The sequence below is a fragment of the Lacerta agilis genome, chromosome 16 (genome assembly GCF_009819535.1).
Source record: "Lacerta agilis isolate rLacAgi1 chromosome 16, rLacAgi1.pri, whole genome shotgun sequence".
NCBI classification, from domain to species: Eukaryota; Metazoa; Chordata; class Lepidosauria; order Squamata; family Lacertidae; genus Lacerta; species Lacerta agilis.
The window spans coordinates 38,483,382-38,501,596 of NC_046327.1; the positions used below are offsets into that span (position 1 = coordinate 38,483,382).

General features: G+C 46.0%; 1 protein-coding gene across 8 annotated transcripts in view; it reads left to right on the forward strand.

The window, feature by feature from the left end:
* The window catches only part of IQSEC2 (IQ motif and Sec7 domain ArfGEF 2), a 158,219-nt gene that overhangs the window by 128,702 nt on the left and 11,302 nt on the right, over window positions 1-18,215 (forward strand). For all 8 annotated transcript variants that reach the window (XM_033172704.1, XM_033172703.1, XM_033172706.1 and 5 more), the window contains 6 exons: window positions 281-575; window positions 1,190-1,588; window positions 2,733-3,607; window positions 8,516-8,677; window positions 8,978-9,100; window positions 16,707-16,873. In XM_033172704.1, coding sequence (XP_033028595.1) covers window positions 281-575; window positions 1,190-1,588; window positions 2,733-3,607; window positions 8,516-8,677; window positions 8,978-9,100; window positions 16,707-16,873 — 2,021 coding nt within the window. The remainder of the gene's footprint in view (window positions 1-280; window positions 576-1,189; window positions 1,589-2,732; window positions 3,608-8,515; window positions 8,678-8,977; window positions 9,101-16,706; window positions 16,874-18,215) is intronic.

Sequence of the window (18,215 nt, forward strand, 5' to 3'; positions counted from 1 at the left end):
GACTAGCAATTGTATCTGACTTTGATACTGGCAATGGGGCAGCATTCTCCCCTGCACCTGGAGGCAGCAAGCTAGCTTAGGTGGCTCAGCATTTGCCGCCTGAGGCAGATGCCTTCCTTCTCTGCCTCATGCTAAGGTCAGCCTTGGGTATAGGAAGAAAGCGAGGCCCCCAGAGGCCCCCAGATGAAACCCGCTTAGGCTCTTCTTAAACCTAGCATGGCCTCTTTTCTTTCCCAGTCTTCCACAATGTTTGTTGAATCTCTCTTCCTTTTTTCTTCAGTGTGGAAGGAGACCCGCCTGGAAGTGAGGCAGGCACTATTATAGTGGACAGCCTGGGCAGTCAACCTCCATATCGTTGTGCCCCTGAGGTGACCAAGATTGAGCACTACGATTTGGCACCCTCTTCATCGTCCTCCTCTGTCTGTCACACTCCATCACCAGGCATACCGTGGGCTCAGCGTGCTCGGCTGCAGCCGGCCAGTGTGGCGCTGAGAAAGCAGGAAGAGGAGGAGAGCAAGCGTTCCAAGGCACTGTCAGACAGCTATGAGCTCTCGACAGACCTCCAGGACAAAAAGGTAATTGGTGTCTTCAGCTTGCACATTTTATAAGGCCAGGAACCCCATATATAGCAAGAGGCCCAAGTTAATCTAATGTGTGCCACTTGTCTCCGTGATTAGGGCCATATGATTTCAGAAATGAGAGCCAGAGGCCTACTGAGGCCAACTAGACCAGCTTCGACTGCCATTCTCACTTGGCACAGTGCAGTCAGGAAAGTTGAGGCCATTGCAAGCCTTTGCTCTTCTCCTAGGCCTCCAGGTGTTGCTGGGATATATCGCCCATTATCCCTGGCCATTGGCATGCTGGCTGCGGCCAACTGGATTTGGAGTCCAACAATATCTAGAGGGCCACAGGTTCCCCATCCCTAGACAAGAGATGGCCCTGCGGTCTGACTCAGCAGGAGGCTGATTCATATGTTCTAGGAGATGAAAGTGAAAGCGCTGTCCTTTGCTGTGGCATCTTGCCCATGGTCCTCTACAATCCTGCCCCCTCCTTTGCTGATGAGGTCTCTCCCAAGCTGCCCATCTCTCTTTTCCATAGAACCCATTGTTGAATCCAAATTATTTCCCCCACTCCCTTGCCTAAATCCCTGCCCTCCCCACCACTACTGTTCCTCTGTTGCCTACTGCAGGTGGAGATGCTGGAGCGGAAGTATGGGGGCTATTTCCTGAGCCGACGAGCAGCTCGCACCATCCAAACAGCCTTTCGCCAGTATCGCATGAACAAGAAGTTTGAGCGTCTGCGAAGCTCGGCGTCTGAGAGCCGCATGTCACGGCGCATTATCCTCTCCAATATGCGAATGCAGTACTCCTTTGAGGAGTACGACAAGGCCCAGAATGCCCCTTACTTTGAAGGCAAGCCAGCCTCACTGGATGAGGGGACCATGGCCGGTGCTCGACCTCATCTGCTGGACCATGGCCTACCCTATGGTGGCTCCTGTCGGGCTGGCTTGGATGGCAGCTCCCTGCATTCCTCTTCGGGAGGCTTTTGCAATGACATCACTGAGCTAGAGGACTCCTTCTCCAAGCAGGTAGGCTATGCCAAACAACTGTACGCCACCCTTGCCTTCTCCTTTGCCCAGCAAAGACCTTTCAACAACCCCTTTGGCTGTTCTCTTGGTTCCTTTGCTTTGTCATGACCCCCCTGGACTTTCTTCAGCCCTTCCCAAATCCCCTCTGTTGCCCTACCACCATTGTGAATTCAGCTTGCCGGGATCCAATAATAACAAGTTTTAAACAATGCTGATGGCTTCCATTTATGTGAAAGGTGATTCTAACTAAACATCAGGAAGAACTTTCTGTTCGACAGTGAGACAGACTCCCTTGGAAGGTGGTAGGTTCTCCTTCACTGGAGGTTTTTATGCACAGGTTGCCGTTGATTCTTTAGTTCAGTTTCCTGCATTGCAGGAGGTTGGACTAGATGGCCCTTGGGGTCCCTTCCAACTCTACAATTCCAAACGCACTGAGTGCCAGCACTGGGGGCACCTGTTTTTAATCAGGGCGTAACCAAAGCTCTTCTCAGATTTTGTTGAAAGGAAAAAGAGAGCCTCTAGCTCTTATGTGTAGAGAGATACAAGGAAAGGCATACTGTTGGGTTAATGGGTTACAACACAACTAATGTGTTGTGGCCTGATCTAAGGTTGGTCACAACTACCACCCTGCAAAGATTAAGAAATGGGTCCCCAAATGCATGTTTGGGGTAGAAGAGGATTCTGGGTCTGAAAGCACTTGCTTTGTAAGGAGTGAATTCCTTCTGTAGAACTCACATTTTAATTCCTTTCCCCTCCCATGGCAAAAATAGCAGTCCCTCAGCAGTGCTCAAAGGTTCTAGCGTGGTAGAGCCCCAAACTGCAGCCTGCATATGAAATTGTGTATTGTGTTTCCTTTGTTGTCTTTAACTGATTTTGATAAATGGGTAAACTTCTACTTTTCTACAATACTACATGTCCTGGGCTATGATAGAATACTGCATTTGGCCTCCTGCAGTTGTAGCATGCTTTGTAAAAGATTATTAAAAGTGTGATTTGATTTTCAAATAAATGCTTAATTTGTATAGTGCACAGAAGGTGGGTTTCCTTGATGCAGCACTTTTTGGTTCCATTTCCCCCCATTTTCTTCTTACAAAGCCCCGAGTATAATCCCTCCTGGCTAACTTCCTTCTGTGCCTTCCAACAGGTGAAGTCTTTGGCAGAGTCGATTGATGAAGCCTTGAACTGCCACCCACTGGGACAGGAGGGAGGGGCTGGCGGACCTTCCTTGGAAAAGAGTGAGTCCAAGGAGCAGCAGGGCGACAGTGCTGCCACTTCGTTCAGTGATGTAACGCTGTACCTGGATGAAGGAGCTCCCACGTCGCCCATCTCTCTGGAGCGCCCACCCAGCACTGAACCACCTGAGCCCACCGCAGTGCCAATCCCACCACCACCGCGGCCAGAGTACTGGGGTGGGCCACAGCGAGAGGACAGCCGCGAGAACGGTGGCAGCCGGCGCAGCACGCCTTGTATGGAATGCAGGGACTACCGACTGCGCGGGGCCCACCTCCCGCTGCTCACCATCGAGCCTCCCAGTGACAGCTCCGTGGATCTAAGCGACCGCTCCGATCGAGGTTCCCTCAATAGGGGTCTCATATTTGAGCAAGATGGTTGCAGTCCCCACGGCACCCTCAAGCACCCTGGTGGACCCGCCCGTTCCCCACACCCACACCGGCATTATCACCCTGAACAAAACCAGCCACCCCCACCTCTGCCTGTACCGCCCCCTCAAGTCCCTGGGCGCTTGCCCCCACCTCCACCGCCGGACAACTCTGATGGGGACAACGACAGCCTCAACAGCACCACCAACTCCAACGAGACCATCAACTGCAGCTCGGGCTCCTCCTCCCGCGACAGCCTGCGCGACCCTCCCCCGCCCGCCCCAGCTGCCTCCTCAGCTCCCGGGGCCCCCTGCAAACAGACCTACCAGCGGGAGACACGGCACAGCTGGGACTCTCCTGCCTTCAACAACGATGTTGTGCAGCGTCGCCAATACCGCATCGGCCTCAATCTCTTCAACAAGTATGAGATGCTTGGGCAGAGTCATGGGGAGGTGCCCATGGAAGTTTCAGTAGTAGAAGGATAGCCATTTTGGAGGGAAGCGTTGGGTTTGTTTCAGAGAAGGCTCTGTTGGGCCTATTTCCCCCTGCTCTACAGCTCTGTCTCCCACACTCTTTCCACACAACTCTCTCTTCAGCTAGAGTTGAAGCTCTGAGGCCAGCTGGAGGACGTGAGAGAAAGCATGAGGGAAAGTGGTGGCGGTGGCAGTACTACCCCACACATCTGCTGTTAGGCGGGCAGGCGGAGCAGCCTAAACAAAACCCTGCTGTGCCTCCGGTCTCTTTAGGGCTTCCTCTGCCTTCGTAGACATCCTCTTCAGGCTCCGGGGAGGGTCTCCTCATGAGCCACGAGGACTCTTTCCCGCCATTCCTGGTATTATTCTATTTATCCCCCCCGCCCCCCGGTGCTGCAGGGATATGCAGTCACACATGAGTAGAATGCATGCAAGTGGAGGGACGGTGCCTGTACTCAAAGTGGCCTGTGAGCAGCTTGCAAGCAGGACCTGCGTGCAACAGTGCTTTCCCCCCCACTTGTGATTCCCAGCAATTCAGAGGCTTGTTGCCTCTGACAGTAGAGGAAGAACAAAGCCATCATGACTAGTAGCCATTGATAGCCCTTTCCTTCATGAGCAGCTCTTCCCCTGAGTTGACCCACACACTGAGCAAGCAGGGCATACAGTCAGACAGTATGGGAAATAACCAGATCTCTGGATATTCTGTTTCACCCTGAGGGGGGAGGGTGTTGTGGGGTTGCTCAAGCACATCATTTACTATGGGGCATCAACAATTTCTCAGTAGTTGCCATGGTTTTTGTTCCACCCCTTCCCCTCTGGCTTCCCCTTTTTGTGTTTTGCCAAAATAATAATCGGAAGAAACTTAAGATGCAAATGTGAACAGATAGGCTTACACTGAATAACTCGTATTGATCATGTGGTTTAGGGTTTCCTGCTTGCAGCATTTGGATGTTTGAGGGGAACAGTATGCATGGACTTGACAATAATAACTTCGATGAAATTGCTGGGCAATCACAATGTACAAGCATCAAGATGGCACAGTTCCTCTAACCGAGGATGGTTTCTCTTTGTGTGTTGTCTCCTCTCCTTCCAGGCTCAGCTAACAGGCTGAACCCAAACAATATTTGGCAGAAACAGGCAGTTGAAGGAGGAGAGAGACTGATTAGTTGCTGCTAACTTTTAGACTGCCAGGCCAGGTGCTTGAATATTGGTAGAGAGGCCCAGGCAGAAAATTTGGGGTCAGTTTAGAGACTGGGCAGTTCAGGTGCTGAATTCTGGTTGAAATTCCAGTTTTGCAAAAATCTATGTTATAACTATGAGCCACGTCCCCATGACACCTCATTCCTCAGGAAGGTTACAGCTTTTGCTCCATTTTGTCTATTTCTGCCTAGCATTACCCTCCCTTTTATTGGCCATGTTTCTGTGCCTTTATTTATTCACCTTAAAGTTTTATATACTGGTTTTCCTCACAAATTGCTTTCCATTTATTAACAAAACAATACTGTATTTTTAAAATACCCCATCATAATAATGCAATTTAAACAATTAAATGATGACAAGCAATGTGAAAGAAAGAATCAAAGTAAAGACTGCCTTTAAAGGCACAAGAAAGGCTGGAGCCATTGTTGCTTCTAAGGTTGGAAGGGAGTTCCATAACTGAGGTGCCACCATAGAGAAGGCCTTGCTGCAGGTCTCCACACTGAACTGCACTCCGTGGTGGAGCTGCAAGCAGGACCCCTCCTGTTGATCTCAGGGTGCTGGGCAGAGGTGCTCCACCAGATAACAGGCTGACATGCAGAAAAGTAAGCAGGTGAAACTTTCCCCATCTCTTGTCATGGAACTACCAGTAAGTGATGGGGAAAACTTCCACTTGCTTAAATTTCTGCATGTCAGGCTGTTATTAAAGGCACTTGTAACACAGCCAGTAGAAAGCGGGCAGCCTAATAGCCTGCCTGTGCCCCTTTTGGTCCTAACATACTTCCCTTCCACCTGTCCCAACTGGTTGATAACTCCCTGCAGTGCACACTGGTCTTCTGGGCCAAGGAAGGGGGCGGGGAAGGCTCGGGTCTTGGCTTCCTGTGGCTCTTGGTAATCTAATTGCTACTGAGCAAGACAGCATCTGTTTCACTGGCAGGAGGCAGGCTCTTGAGGGCTGGGAGGCAGCCATCACAACATATTAACCAGCTGGAGTCATGACTCACATTGAATCCTTGGGGCAAAGTGCCAAGCTGAGGGAGCTGCGTACCCTTCCCCCCCTGGGAGACAAACCCTGCTCATTTGCAGATTGTTTGCCTGGCAGAAGAGGGATTAGAATGAGGCCCATTCAATATGTTTTGGTACTGAAAACAGAACCCAGAATGGTAACCCCCCCTCCCCCATTAGTGGAGGTAGATTGCTGTCCACCAGGGCGTTCTCTGCTGGGAGCCCCAGTGTAATGAGCCCGAACTTCTCACGTGACGGCACTGTCAAGTCAAATCCAGTTGCCTCCCCCCACTTGGCATGAGTGCCAGACCTTGCTTCGCGGGACTTGCCACTGCATGTGCTCATTTCTGGAGAGATCTGCGCTGTGGGGGCATCTGCTCTCCAGCACATCTAGAGCAACTTTTGTGCCATATCAATACCTTCCCTCATTGCTTATGCTATTTGGGAAATACTGGTAAACGAAAGTGAGGCTGAGAAAAACTTTCCTCTTTGGGACCCAGATGTTAAGTTCTATCCCAACACACACACAAACAGCCCCCATTACCTCTTTTTGCCTCTTTTCCTTATCTATTGGGGTGTGGGGAGACATGGATGATGGGGAACAGTATTGCTTACATCTTGTGGCCACTGGAAGAATTCAGTACTGAAACTTCAGCCTAAGCATGTGACAGAAAAAGATGGTAGAGTCTTGAGGTGGGAGAGTTGACAGTGCCATTTCAGGCTGCAGGAGAGGAAATTTTGATTTTTAAAAACCAATTATCTGTTAAAACTCCCTGAAAATGGTTCTTCTTTACTTAAAGAGAAATTATGTGTGTGTGTTTCATGAGGGAACATTAAAAAATGGTACCTCCTATATGTACCTCCTAAAGACTGTATGTAGTCTAGTCTATCGCCTCATTCTGCTGCATGTGTAGACCAAGTCCCAGCCAGTTGAGAGTGTTTTTAAGACCAACTTTGACTTTGTGACTTGATTAATTCTCACCCACCCCTACACCAAAGTTGGCCTTAGCCTTTTCGCCCTTTTACTGCCAGAGGCAAAGTTAGTGCCCCAAATTAACTAAATTGCATTCAGTCTCCTTCCTCCACTGTGGGGGATTGGGTTGAACATTTTCTTTAAGGAAAAGGGGAGCATTATTTGACTCCATGGTAGGAGTTAGCCATGGTCTGTAGAAATGGCAGCCCAGCTGTCAAGATCAGCAAGGACTCAAACTCAGAGTCTCTTGGTCTATGCAAGGTGGAAGGAAAAGGGGCATGGTTTTCCACCAAGCCAAGTGGTGTTCATAAAGTTTATTTATGTTCAAAGCTGCATGCTCCACCATTTGAGTTAAGTGGTCCGCATGGTGATTATCCATTCCCATGTCTTGGCCATGGGGCAACTTGCTGTAGGAATGTGATGTTAGCCTCTTCCAGCAGTCTGGGGTGTCTGCTGCTGCAAATGTTTCTTACCTGCATTGACCCTGGGACAAACAGCTCCTGTCTAGGAAGTACAAATGTAACCATTGTATTCACAATGTGGTTTCCTTGATACTTGCGTATCAGCTGTTGAATTAAGCGAGAACACATTTCCTGGTGTTCAGCTAAGTTTCATTCAGCGTAGACGCATTGAAATTAAAGAAGATAACTCATTTAGGTCTGTCAATGTCCATACGTCTACTCTGAATAATACCTCGTTAACACCATGCATTCTGTCCTTATCCTTGGGAGCAGGGGGAGCCGACTGCACCAGCTATGTATTTAAGGGTGCTTGTGAAGCAGAACACCACCTGAGAGTTGCTTCCCATGATTTTTTGCAACATCAGTAAGGACCCTGGACTGCATCTCTCAGATTTTGTGGTGCTGTCTCTTGGGATAAGGAAATAGCTTGTGCCAGCCTAGTTTGCAGGTGTATTTACTGGGTCATTTATAATAGCCATCATTTAACTTACACCAGCCTTGGGCTTGTGCACATGACCAAATGCAAATGTGAAGGCTGAGGTGGAATCAAATCGAGAAAAGAGCCGTTAAGTAGTCTGCAAAGGCCTTTGACTGAAAGCAGTAAATACAAGACACATTAGGTAATTTAGTCCTCTTCCCTCACCTGTTTCCATCCTCACCCCACTCCAGATAAGTGAATATAGAAACCATACCAGGCCGGGTCCTTTCTGCAGTCCTGTCCTCTGCCTGGAACATGTGGGTTTAGGTCCCATGGCAAAGTTACCTCACCCCTGAGATCATCTTCTGAGGCCCTCCTTCGTGTGCCTCCTCCTCAAGAGGTCCGGAGGGTGGCAGCAGGAGAATATGCCTTCTCTGCAGCGGTTCCTCGTCTGTGGAATGCTCTCCCCAGGGAAGTTACACACCTTTAGGCACCAGGCAAAAATGTTCCTTTTTAACCAGGCCTCTGGTTGATCTGTTTGACATCCTATACCCTTTAAAAATGTGGCTCTTTTCGGGGGGGGGGGTGTTATTGGGTTATTGTTTTTATTCTGATTATATATGTTGTGATCTTTTCTGTGAACTGCCCTGAGACCTCCAGGTATAGGGCAGTATATAAACTATTTTATTTTATTTTATTTTGAAATAGGTGTTCTGCCCTGTATAACTGAGCTGGGGGAAGTGGGCTCCAGGTGAAAATGGTTTCAGGTGTGCATAAAGGCTCCTTCTCATCCCACCGGCAGGAAACCAGAGAAGGGAATCCAGTATTTGATTGAGAGAGGCTTCCTGTCAGACACACCGGTTGGCGTGGCACGCTTTATCCTGGAGCGGAAAGGGCTGAGCCGGCAGATGATTGGTGAATTTCTTGGTAACCGGCAAAAGCAGTTCAACCGGGACGTACTGGAGTAAGGAGTTCTGCTTGATTCCTTTCCCCTCCCCCTCACCATGGTTTTAACTTTTGTAGCTCATCCTCTTCCCCAAGGCTCACAGTACTTACTGTTGTTACATTTTTAAAAGAGAGAGAAGTGGTAGAAACACCATAAGCTACCTTACACAAAGTCATAAGCCATCTAACTAGCAACGGTGCTCCAGGGCTTGGGACAGGAATCCCCTAGATGCTGGGGATTGACACGTCAGGCCAACATATCTTTCCCTTACCCCCCTTGCTGCTGTGTGTCACTGTCGTGTCTTCTCTTGCCTTACAGTTGTGTGGTAGACGAGATGGACTTCTCCAACATGGACTTGGATGATGCTTTGCGAAAGTTCCAGTCTCATATTCGGGTGCAAGGCGAGGCACAGAAAGTGGAGCGCCTTGTTGAGGCCTTCAGGTAAGTTGGAGGTGCTGCCATCTTTCCAAGGTTTCCTTCTAGACTTAGTCTAGAGCAGTACAACTCCCTATCATCCGTTGGCTCTCACCATGTTGGCTACTGGGAGTCCAACACCACCTGGTGAGCACCAGGTTGAGGAAGCCTGGTCTAGAGATCGAGCCATGGGCATTGGGCAATGAGGAGCATGTGGTTCTGTCCCAGAATATCTTTGGTTAATCACTGCAGTAAGAGTGAGGTTGTATTATGATGCTACAACATTTGGGGCCTAAATTATCCTGGACCAAGGGGCATGTCAATAATTTTTTCACTGTTAGTAACGATTCCTGTATATATTTAGAGGGAACACTGAATTTGTTTTTGTTGAAATAAACTATGAGCAAGAGGAAAAACATGGAGTTTGAAGGAAGACTCTTAAATGGGCAGGTTTATGTGCTGACTCTGGTGTATAAATTTTGACTTATGAGGAGCTGGAGTAAGTTTCTAGCTTAATTAGATCCCTTTCTACAGCGTTTAAAAGCTGTTGTTTTGATTGGTCATATATGCTCATATATCTCCGTTTGCATGTATCCTGCCCACTCCATCCATCTGCTGCAAGAAAGAGCGGGCAGGGAACATGTGTGTGGCTGTATATGCGTATATGAGCCTGACGAAGCAGTACGTAGTGGGCAGGCACAAGCAAGAGATGCACTCTTTCACCCCATTGTCTGTTAAGACTGCAGAGCATTGGCCAAAGTGGGTAGGCTGTAAATCTGACTGAGTAGTATTTAAGGACTTGTGCCCATCCACTGTAAAGAAGTAAAATGATAATAAAGCTTATGGTGTGGTTGTTAGTTCTGCTGCCACAGGACTCTGTTGTTTTTGCTACTGCACAGCTGTCCCTTTAAAAAATGATTACAGAATAACCATGAAAGAATTTTAGATGGAGAGCTGGCTGTCTCGCTTACAAAGTTGAGAATACACACTTGCCAAAATACATCACAGGGCTAGTGTAGAAATAACACTAGCCTCTTGCAGACTAGGAGCAGCTTTGAGAAAGTGTACTGCCTTCCATCTCCGGTGGAAATTCTGCATTCCAAATTCTTCCCTCCCTTGATTGCCTTGCTTTAACCGTGGTTTAATGCTATGTCTTCACAAATGCAAACTATTAATTTAACAGTTCTTCCTTAACTAGTTTGAAACCAGGGTTTGAAGCAACTTTGAAATCCATGCTCAAAACAAAATAAAATAAATAAATTCCTTCCAGTAGCGCCTTAGAGACCAACTAAGTTTGTTCTTGGTATGAGCTTTCGTGTGCATGCACACTTCTTCAGATACAATGGTTGAAATCCATGGTTAGCAGTAACCAATATTTTAGATATTACAAAAGTTATGCTAAATGTACAAAATGTAGTGCACTCTTACTATGTGTCTTGTTTGGAAGTAGATCCCATTGACTTCAGGGGGGCAAACTCCTGGGTAAGTGTGTAAGGATTGCAGCCTAAGTCATGGTTAAGTCAAACAAGGTGAGGGAGGGAGGGGAATATGTGGCAGAGTGGGGAGGAAGGAGAAGGAAGGATCATTCCTTCCCAAAGATGACTCATTGGCAAACTCTGCTTTGCAGGGATCCAGTGTTCACATCTGCAGTGGATTAGAATGGTCTTTGTGGTGAGGGCAGGGAAGAATTGTTTTACCCGATAAAAGACTAGATAGAAACTCTTAACAGCTTACAAACTGGTCTTTTGCAAAAATTTAGCTAGAAACAGGGAAGTAGTTTTGATTCCAGATTTTGAAAAATTTATTTCTCCTCTCTAAAAAAGAGTTAAGAGTTTTGTTGGTTTCAAGGCCATAATTCAGTTAAGTTTAGGCAGACTATCCTGTGACTTTTGGTGCCTGTGACTGGTGGCTCATTGGTGTTAAAAAGGATCCCACTTTCCCTATCCCAAGATATGTTATTGATTTCCAGCTCAATCCAGTTTAACTACAGTTTGGTGCAATATCTGAATTGACAAACATTGGTTAGCAATTAGTTGGTAAACCCAGTGCTTTTTTTCTTAAAAAATGTTTAGGGGTACTCTAATTTTCTTACTCATATTGAATGAAATACTGACCCTCAATGAGGCCAAACTTAGATTCACAAAATGTTTAGGGGAATGCGGCCCCCCAGAAAAAGCACTGGGTAAACCAGAACAAGAAACTGGTTTGATTGGGGTGACAGACTATAGTTTGTACTAATGGTGGTTTGGAATAATGTCTCAGTTGATAGCCATTTCTTGATGATCATCCACATTTGGAGGATGGGAAGGTAAATCCCCCTGAGGTAAATTGGCTAAACAGCCTTCATTCTGACAGTGCCAGGCCGGGAGGGGGCGGTGGTGAGGTTGCCTTTCCCTTTCCCTGCAGTTTGAGGCTGGGCTTTGGTCCATGTTAGTCAAATGGACCGTGGATCAGCATGCTGCTGAATACTGTAGTTGCCTGGAAGGGAGAGCAGGAGATGGTGCTTGTGGGCTCTCCAAAGGCATCTGTCAGGCTACTGTGGAAATGGGCTACTCAACTAGATGAGCCTTTAGTTTGATCCAGCAGAGCTCTTACTTAATATTGATCAGAATCCTGGGCTCCTTCAGGAGGAAGGGTGAGATAAAAATTCAATATGTATATAATATATTAAGAATGTATAGTTAATTGATCACTTTGGGTTGGATGTAGACTAAGTGCTCATCCACACTTTCATTTGTGCCATGATATTTAGGCACAGGCCCATGATATGTAGCCATATTTCTTCCGTTTCAGCAGTAAACATCTTGGATGTGAGCCCTGGAAGACCTGCTCCCTGCCTTGCAGGACCTTGTCCACATGGCCTGGGAGGGGGGGGCCCTGATTGACTCCCACTACGAAAGCTGTGGCTGCTAAAGAGACCAGAGGCCATCTTGACTGTCTCTTAGTGCAGATGCAGCTCCCTGAGCCTGAGCTTCCACAGCCTCCACCCACCATTGGCAGGATTGGCAGCAGCAGATATGTTCTATGCTTAGGATAATATTTTATTCTCTTGATAATTACACTGTTTTAAATGTGCATTTTATATTTGACTTCCTTTAGTAATGTTTGCTTTTGAAATTTCTAAGCTATTTTTTGTAACTCATGTGTATTCTGTAGTTGACCTCCTTTGTAGTGTTTTATTTTGACATATTTAACTAATATTTTAGTTTCCTGTTAATTATGTTGCTTTGAATGTATATTTAATATTTGATTTCCTTCAGTGTTTATTTTTAAAATTGCATTTCTGATACAAATCCAAATCAAAGAAATGAATGGAAATAATGCAAAGGTCACACACAAAAATTCTGAAATAGAAAAGAAATAACAATTTTAGAATATCGAAAAATAAACAGTAAACCAGAAAGCATTCTTCCACCAACTTCCCATCCTTCTTTTTCCATGGTTCCTTTTGTCTCCTCTTTTTCTCACGTTTTCTTGGTTCACCCCGTCTATCACAACTATTTATCTACACTTTAGTTTTTTCTTACCCTGCTGAAAATCTTACCATCCTGCTAGGTCAATTGTGTGTTTAGCATACTTTTTCATATATTCAATAAAAAATATCCAGTCCTCCTTATATCTTTCATCATTTTGATTTCTTATTCTAGTGGTCATCCCTGCTAACTCCACGTATTCTAACTGTTTCATATGCCATTCTTCTTTTGTTGGTACCTTATCTGTTTTCCTTTTTTTGGACTAGTAATACATGTGCAAGGGACCCAGGTGGCGCTGTGGGTTAAACCACAGAGTCTAGGGCTTGCTGATCAGAAGGTCAGCGGTTCGAATCCCTGCAATGGGGTGAGCTCCCGTTGTTCGGTCCCAGCTCCTGCCCACCTAGCAGTTCAAAAGCACGTCAAAGTGTAAGTAGATAAATAGGGACCGCTCCGGCGGGAAGGTAAACGGCGTTTCCGTGTGCTGCTCTGGTTCACCAGAAAGCGGCTTTGTCATGCTGGCCACATGACCCGGAAGCTGTCTACGGACAAACGCCGGCTCCCTGGGCCTATAGAGCGAGATGAGCGCCGCAACCCCAGAGTCGGACACGACTGGACCTAATGGTCAGGGGTCCCTTTACCTTTAATACATGTGCAGCTTTTTCTCTATTTTTTAGTCACTTCTGTTGTTATTAACCCCAGCAACAATGCTTCTGGGTTTTTAGAGAAGGATTTTTTAAAACATTCTTTTAGTTCATTATAGATCATTTCCCAGTAGTTTTTAATTATGCTACCTGACCACCACATGTGGTAAAAGGATCCCTCTGCTGTCTTGGATTTCCAGCAATTGTCCTTTATTGATTTTGACATTTTTGCTAGTCTGTTTGGTGTCAGGTACCACCTATGTAGCATCTTCATAAAGTTTTCTCTTAGTGTGTGTGTAACATGCTGCAAACATTACATTTACTTTCCACATTTGTTCCCATAGTGCAAAATCAATATTTAGTCCCATGTCCCTAGCCCAATTTATCATTGAAGATCTAACCATTTATTTCCTCCATTGTATCCCACTCAAGTAGTAAGTTACACATTTTTTATAATATTTTGACCCTGGATCCTAATACCACCTTTTCAAACTGTGAACTCTGTCCCGCAAATCCATATTTTTTGTCTAACTTAAAAGTTGCATGGAATTGATGGCAACTTAACCAATCTGTCACTTGATTTTTTACCTCTCCTAACTGTTTCAGTTTATATTCCTCCCTGGTAACAGTTAGCAAGTCTCTATATGTACTTCAATTTGTCTCTGTGTTAATTTTTTTCCTTGCCAGAGCGTCCATTGGTGACAACCACATCTGTGTTTTTCTTTCTAATGGGTTTTTGTATTTTCCCCATACCCTATAAAGATTTTTTCTGATTATATGATTAGAGAAGCTCTTATATATTCTAGCCTTCCCGTACCACAGGCACACATGCTATCCAAATTTTAGGTCATGCCCTTCCAGATCCAGCAAATAACTGTCCTTTAGTAAAATCCATTATTTCAACCAACATAAACATGATGTGTCAAAATATAATTTTGGTATTTGAAGAAGTGTGCATGCACACGAAAGCTCATACCAAGAACAAACTTAGTTGGTCTCTAAGGTGCTACTGGAAGGAATTTTTTTATTTTGTTTTGACTATGGCAGACCAACACGGCTACCTACCTGTAACTCAAAATATAATTGTAAGTCAGGGAGGATGAAACCACCTCTCTCTTTCCTATCAATCATAATCTTATGTTTTATCCTGGGGTTTCTCCCCTGCCAAATAAACTTAGATAGATCTTTCTGCCATTCCTTGAAGTTTCATGTATCATTGACTATAGGGCTGTCTGAAATAGAAATAGCATCTTTGCAAATCACGGACCTGTCCCTAGTAATCACAACACAAACTGAAATGTGGATAAGCCCTAAGTAATTGAATTTGGTACCCATTGAAAAATGGGACAAATTAGTTGTGACTTAAGTCCCATTTATTTCATTAGAAACCAAGTGCAAATAACTCAATCTGGATTCGACCTATGTCTCTAAATAGATTAATCAGTGAATTACCTGCTTATAGTTACATATATTAGCCTATTACAAAACATTTGTAATATGAGTTTTTGAACTGTGATATTGAAGAGAATGTGAGATAACGTGTGTTTTAATAAACAAAAGCTACTATTAATTGTTAGAAGAAAAGGCCATATCTTTCTTTTTTTGTTCCATATTATAGTAATGCACCATCACCAAAACAACCTCAAAAAATAAAGAAAGTATGTCTTTTAATTTTCAGCTTCATTGATTTTAAAATTGGGCTCTACCAGTAAATCAGCTTAATCCTTTGGTAATGAATCTGTTGATTAATCCATCTTAGAGTGTGCAACCCTGCTATTTATATGACTAGAAGGCTGCATGTAAATGAATGTAGTAGCTGTGAGTTGTATTCTTCCACTAGCTGGCCCGGCCACGCGTTGCTGTGGTGTGGTTTTTGTTTTTGTTTTTGTTTTTTTGCTTTTTAAAATTCTCCTGACCCCGAGAGTATTCTGGAAGCTCCTGTTTTCATTTCCCCCTGTCCCTTTGGAGCAGGGGTCAGCAACCTTTTTCACCCATGGGCTGGTCCACTGTCCTTCAGACCATGTGGTGGGCTGGACTATATTTGGGGGGGGGATGAACTAATTCCTATGCCCCACAAATAACCCAGAGATGCATTTTACATAAAAGAACACATTCTACTCATGTAAAAACATACCGATTCCCATTACATAAAAGAACACATTCTACTCACATTTTAAGTGAGGGCACTGGGGACCTTAAAGAGCATTCTCCCCCACCCTAGTCCCAAATTCGAACCCTGGTCTCTCTCTTAAATGCGTGCCTGCCCCTTTAATAGAATTAAACCCTTGCCCTAGATTTAAAATCTCCCCTCCTCCGGAAACCTGATACATGGTACAGTCCGCTCTGGCATGGAGCCTGGGCTCAGAAGGGACCATAACAATGCAAGGAGGGGTGATGGGGAACTGGTGGGGTCCTTATACATTTGTGTGCAGCTTTTTCCTCTTCTGATAACTGGAGTTTTGTTTGTGAAGCGATACAGCAGTGCAGAAAGGATTGTGTGTGAAGACAGGATAGGGAGCAAAGCATAGTTGCTGAGCTTTCTCATCCTACACCCCCCCGCCGCCGCCATAAGGAATGGTATGGCCCGGGCCTAAAAACCTTTTCCTGCCTGGAGCTGAAACTACTAAGAAGAGTTTAGGCCTTCCTCTTAACTGTTTTTTTGGCGATCTTTTCTGAGTGCGGTAAGAGTGCAGAGGCTGGGGAGCTTAATGGGGGCTGTCCCTGCTGTCGGCTCCTCCGGTGGTTGCACACAGGAAAACGGAGGACTGAGGTTAAGGAGGTTTTTTGGTCGGCGCACAGTCTGTGACGCTGCCCTGCGATGAGCCTTTCTATTGGTGGTTGTTCAAAGTCTTCGGTTCTGTTGCTGGTGACACGTAATGTGTGCACCAATTTTTTTGCCTTTATTCTATATTTTAGGCATGAGAGGTGTGGTTTTTTTAAATTTTTATTATGCCAGATCCTTCCTTGATGGTCATGTTACGCTGTGTCCTAAATTTGATGCGCTTTGGTCCAGCGGTTACGGAGAACATCGGTGTCCGCTGCGCACACAGTGGGAACATTTATATATATATAGATAATGGGATGTGGAATTTTCATACATATTTATAATTTGAAAACAGAATAAGAGAGCCAATGAACCCCTTTAATTTTAGAACTTCCTGCCTCAGTATGAATTATACATTTTTTGGTGTGGGGGGGGGGGAGGTTAGATACTGTAATGGCTTTTACTTTCACTCTTCTAACCCCCCCCACAAACACCATACATGTGAAGTAGTATCCCACTTGTAGTATCCTGGGAACTGTAGTTTGTTAAGGATACGCTTAGGTGACCCCCATATCCCTCACAGAGCTCAGTTTCCAGAGTTCACTGGGAAGAGGGACTGGCGGTTGGACCCTGAGGAAACTACTCACCTTCGGCAGCAAAATCTCTTGAGCTGCTTCTGACACTTCTCTTCCTCTGGCCTTTTGGGCTGATAGTGACTTTCTTTTCACCTTGACTTCCACTGCATTTCGTTTCAGCCAGCGCTACTGTGTGTGCAATGCCCCCTTGGTGCGCCAGTTCCGGAATCCAGACACTATCTTCATCTTGGCTTTTGCCATCATCCTTCTTAATACCGACATGTACAGCCCCAGTGTCAAGGCAGAGAGGAAGATGAAGCTAGATGACTTCATCAAAAATTTGCGAGGTAAGCAAGAACAGCACTCAAACGCTCCTTTCTGGTGTTGTCTCTTTCATTTGGCTCCTCATGATAACATGGTTGGAATCCCAAAGGAGCCCCATACTTCCCTGGGAGTTCAGGGAAAGCACAAAATGTGTCAAAGATAAAATGCAGCTTCCCAAGAGCCGTGTGTGTGTGTGTGTGTGTGTGTGTGTGTGTGTGTGTTTTAAACCCAACAGGTTTCTTGCCATTGTGGCTAAAAAGGCAGCTTGCAGGTGCATGGACAACACCTGCTAAAATCTCAGAAGCCAGAGAGAGATCTGTAGCATACATTCCAAGTGTCCCGATTTTCCAGGGACAGGCCTGGGACTACAGAAGCCATCCCAGTTTCATTTCACCACTGGCAGGAAGCGAACTCTTTGGAGACTATACCTGGTGCAGTCCCTCAGCTCCACAGGCGTGGGGCCCCTGAAAGGCCAGTTCCAGCGCTCCCAGGAAAGGGAAAGGGGACCCCTTGCAGGATGGCCCTTGTTTGCTCTTGAAGGGCTGGCTTCTCTGGGACAGACTCTGGGCTTCCCTGCAGCCCCACAGCCTCCCTCCGCCTGCCACAGGCCCTCAGGGCCCCTTCAGCAGGGGCAGCAGCAGGAGAAGGGCCTCAGGAGAGCAGCCATGGCTCCAACGGGGCTGGGAACCATCTGGCCAGATGCACCGGAGAAGAGAAGGAGGGCTGACCCCTCTCCTTGTCTTTCAGACTCCATCCATCGGCAGCCCCTCATCCCCTCATGCTACCGTCAGGAGGGCAACACTGCAATCTGCTGCACCTGCTGTTCCTGACTCCTCTCTCTTTAGACTGACAGTGATGGGCTACAGAAATAAGGATGGTGGGGATGACCGCCACCAGCCTCCTATAGAAACGAGAAGAAAGCACAACCTAAGTTAAAGTGCATCTTGCTAGTGTGCCTTGTGGTATTTTTAAGGCATAGAAAATGAGGGTGAACTTAACCTCCCTCACAGGCAGTCTTTCAGATCAAAGGAAAACTGTGACATGCACTTACAGATTGTACAGGAGGGCCAGGAATGGATGGAGGGAAGGAAGCATGCTTTATTCTTTATTGTTGGTGCAGTCTTACTTTTTTGCAGCACCACAGATCTAATAATCCTCCGGATTTAGCTCACTCAACTTCTGACCCTGTAAATCCACATGTTGTGTCTTGGCATAGTTTTCTATCTCAGCAGGAGATAGAATCACATAAAACCACATAAAATTCCATTTCTACCCTCCCTTCATTTTCAGTAGAGCAGGCCATGCTTGGACAAGTGGGCAGCCTCACAAGCCCTGAGATTTTCTAAGCCAATACTGACCTAACTA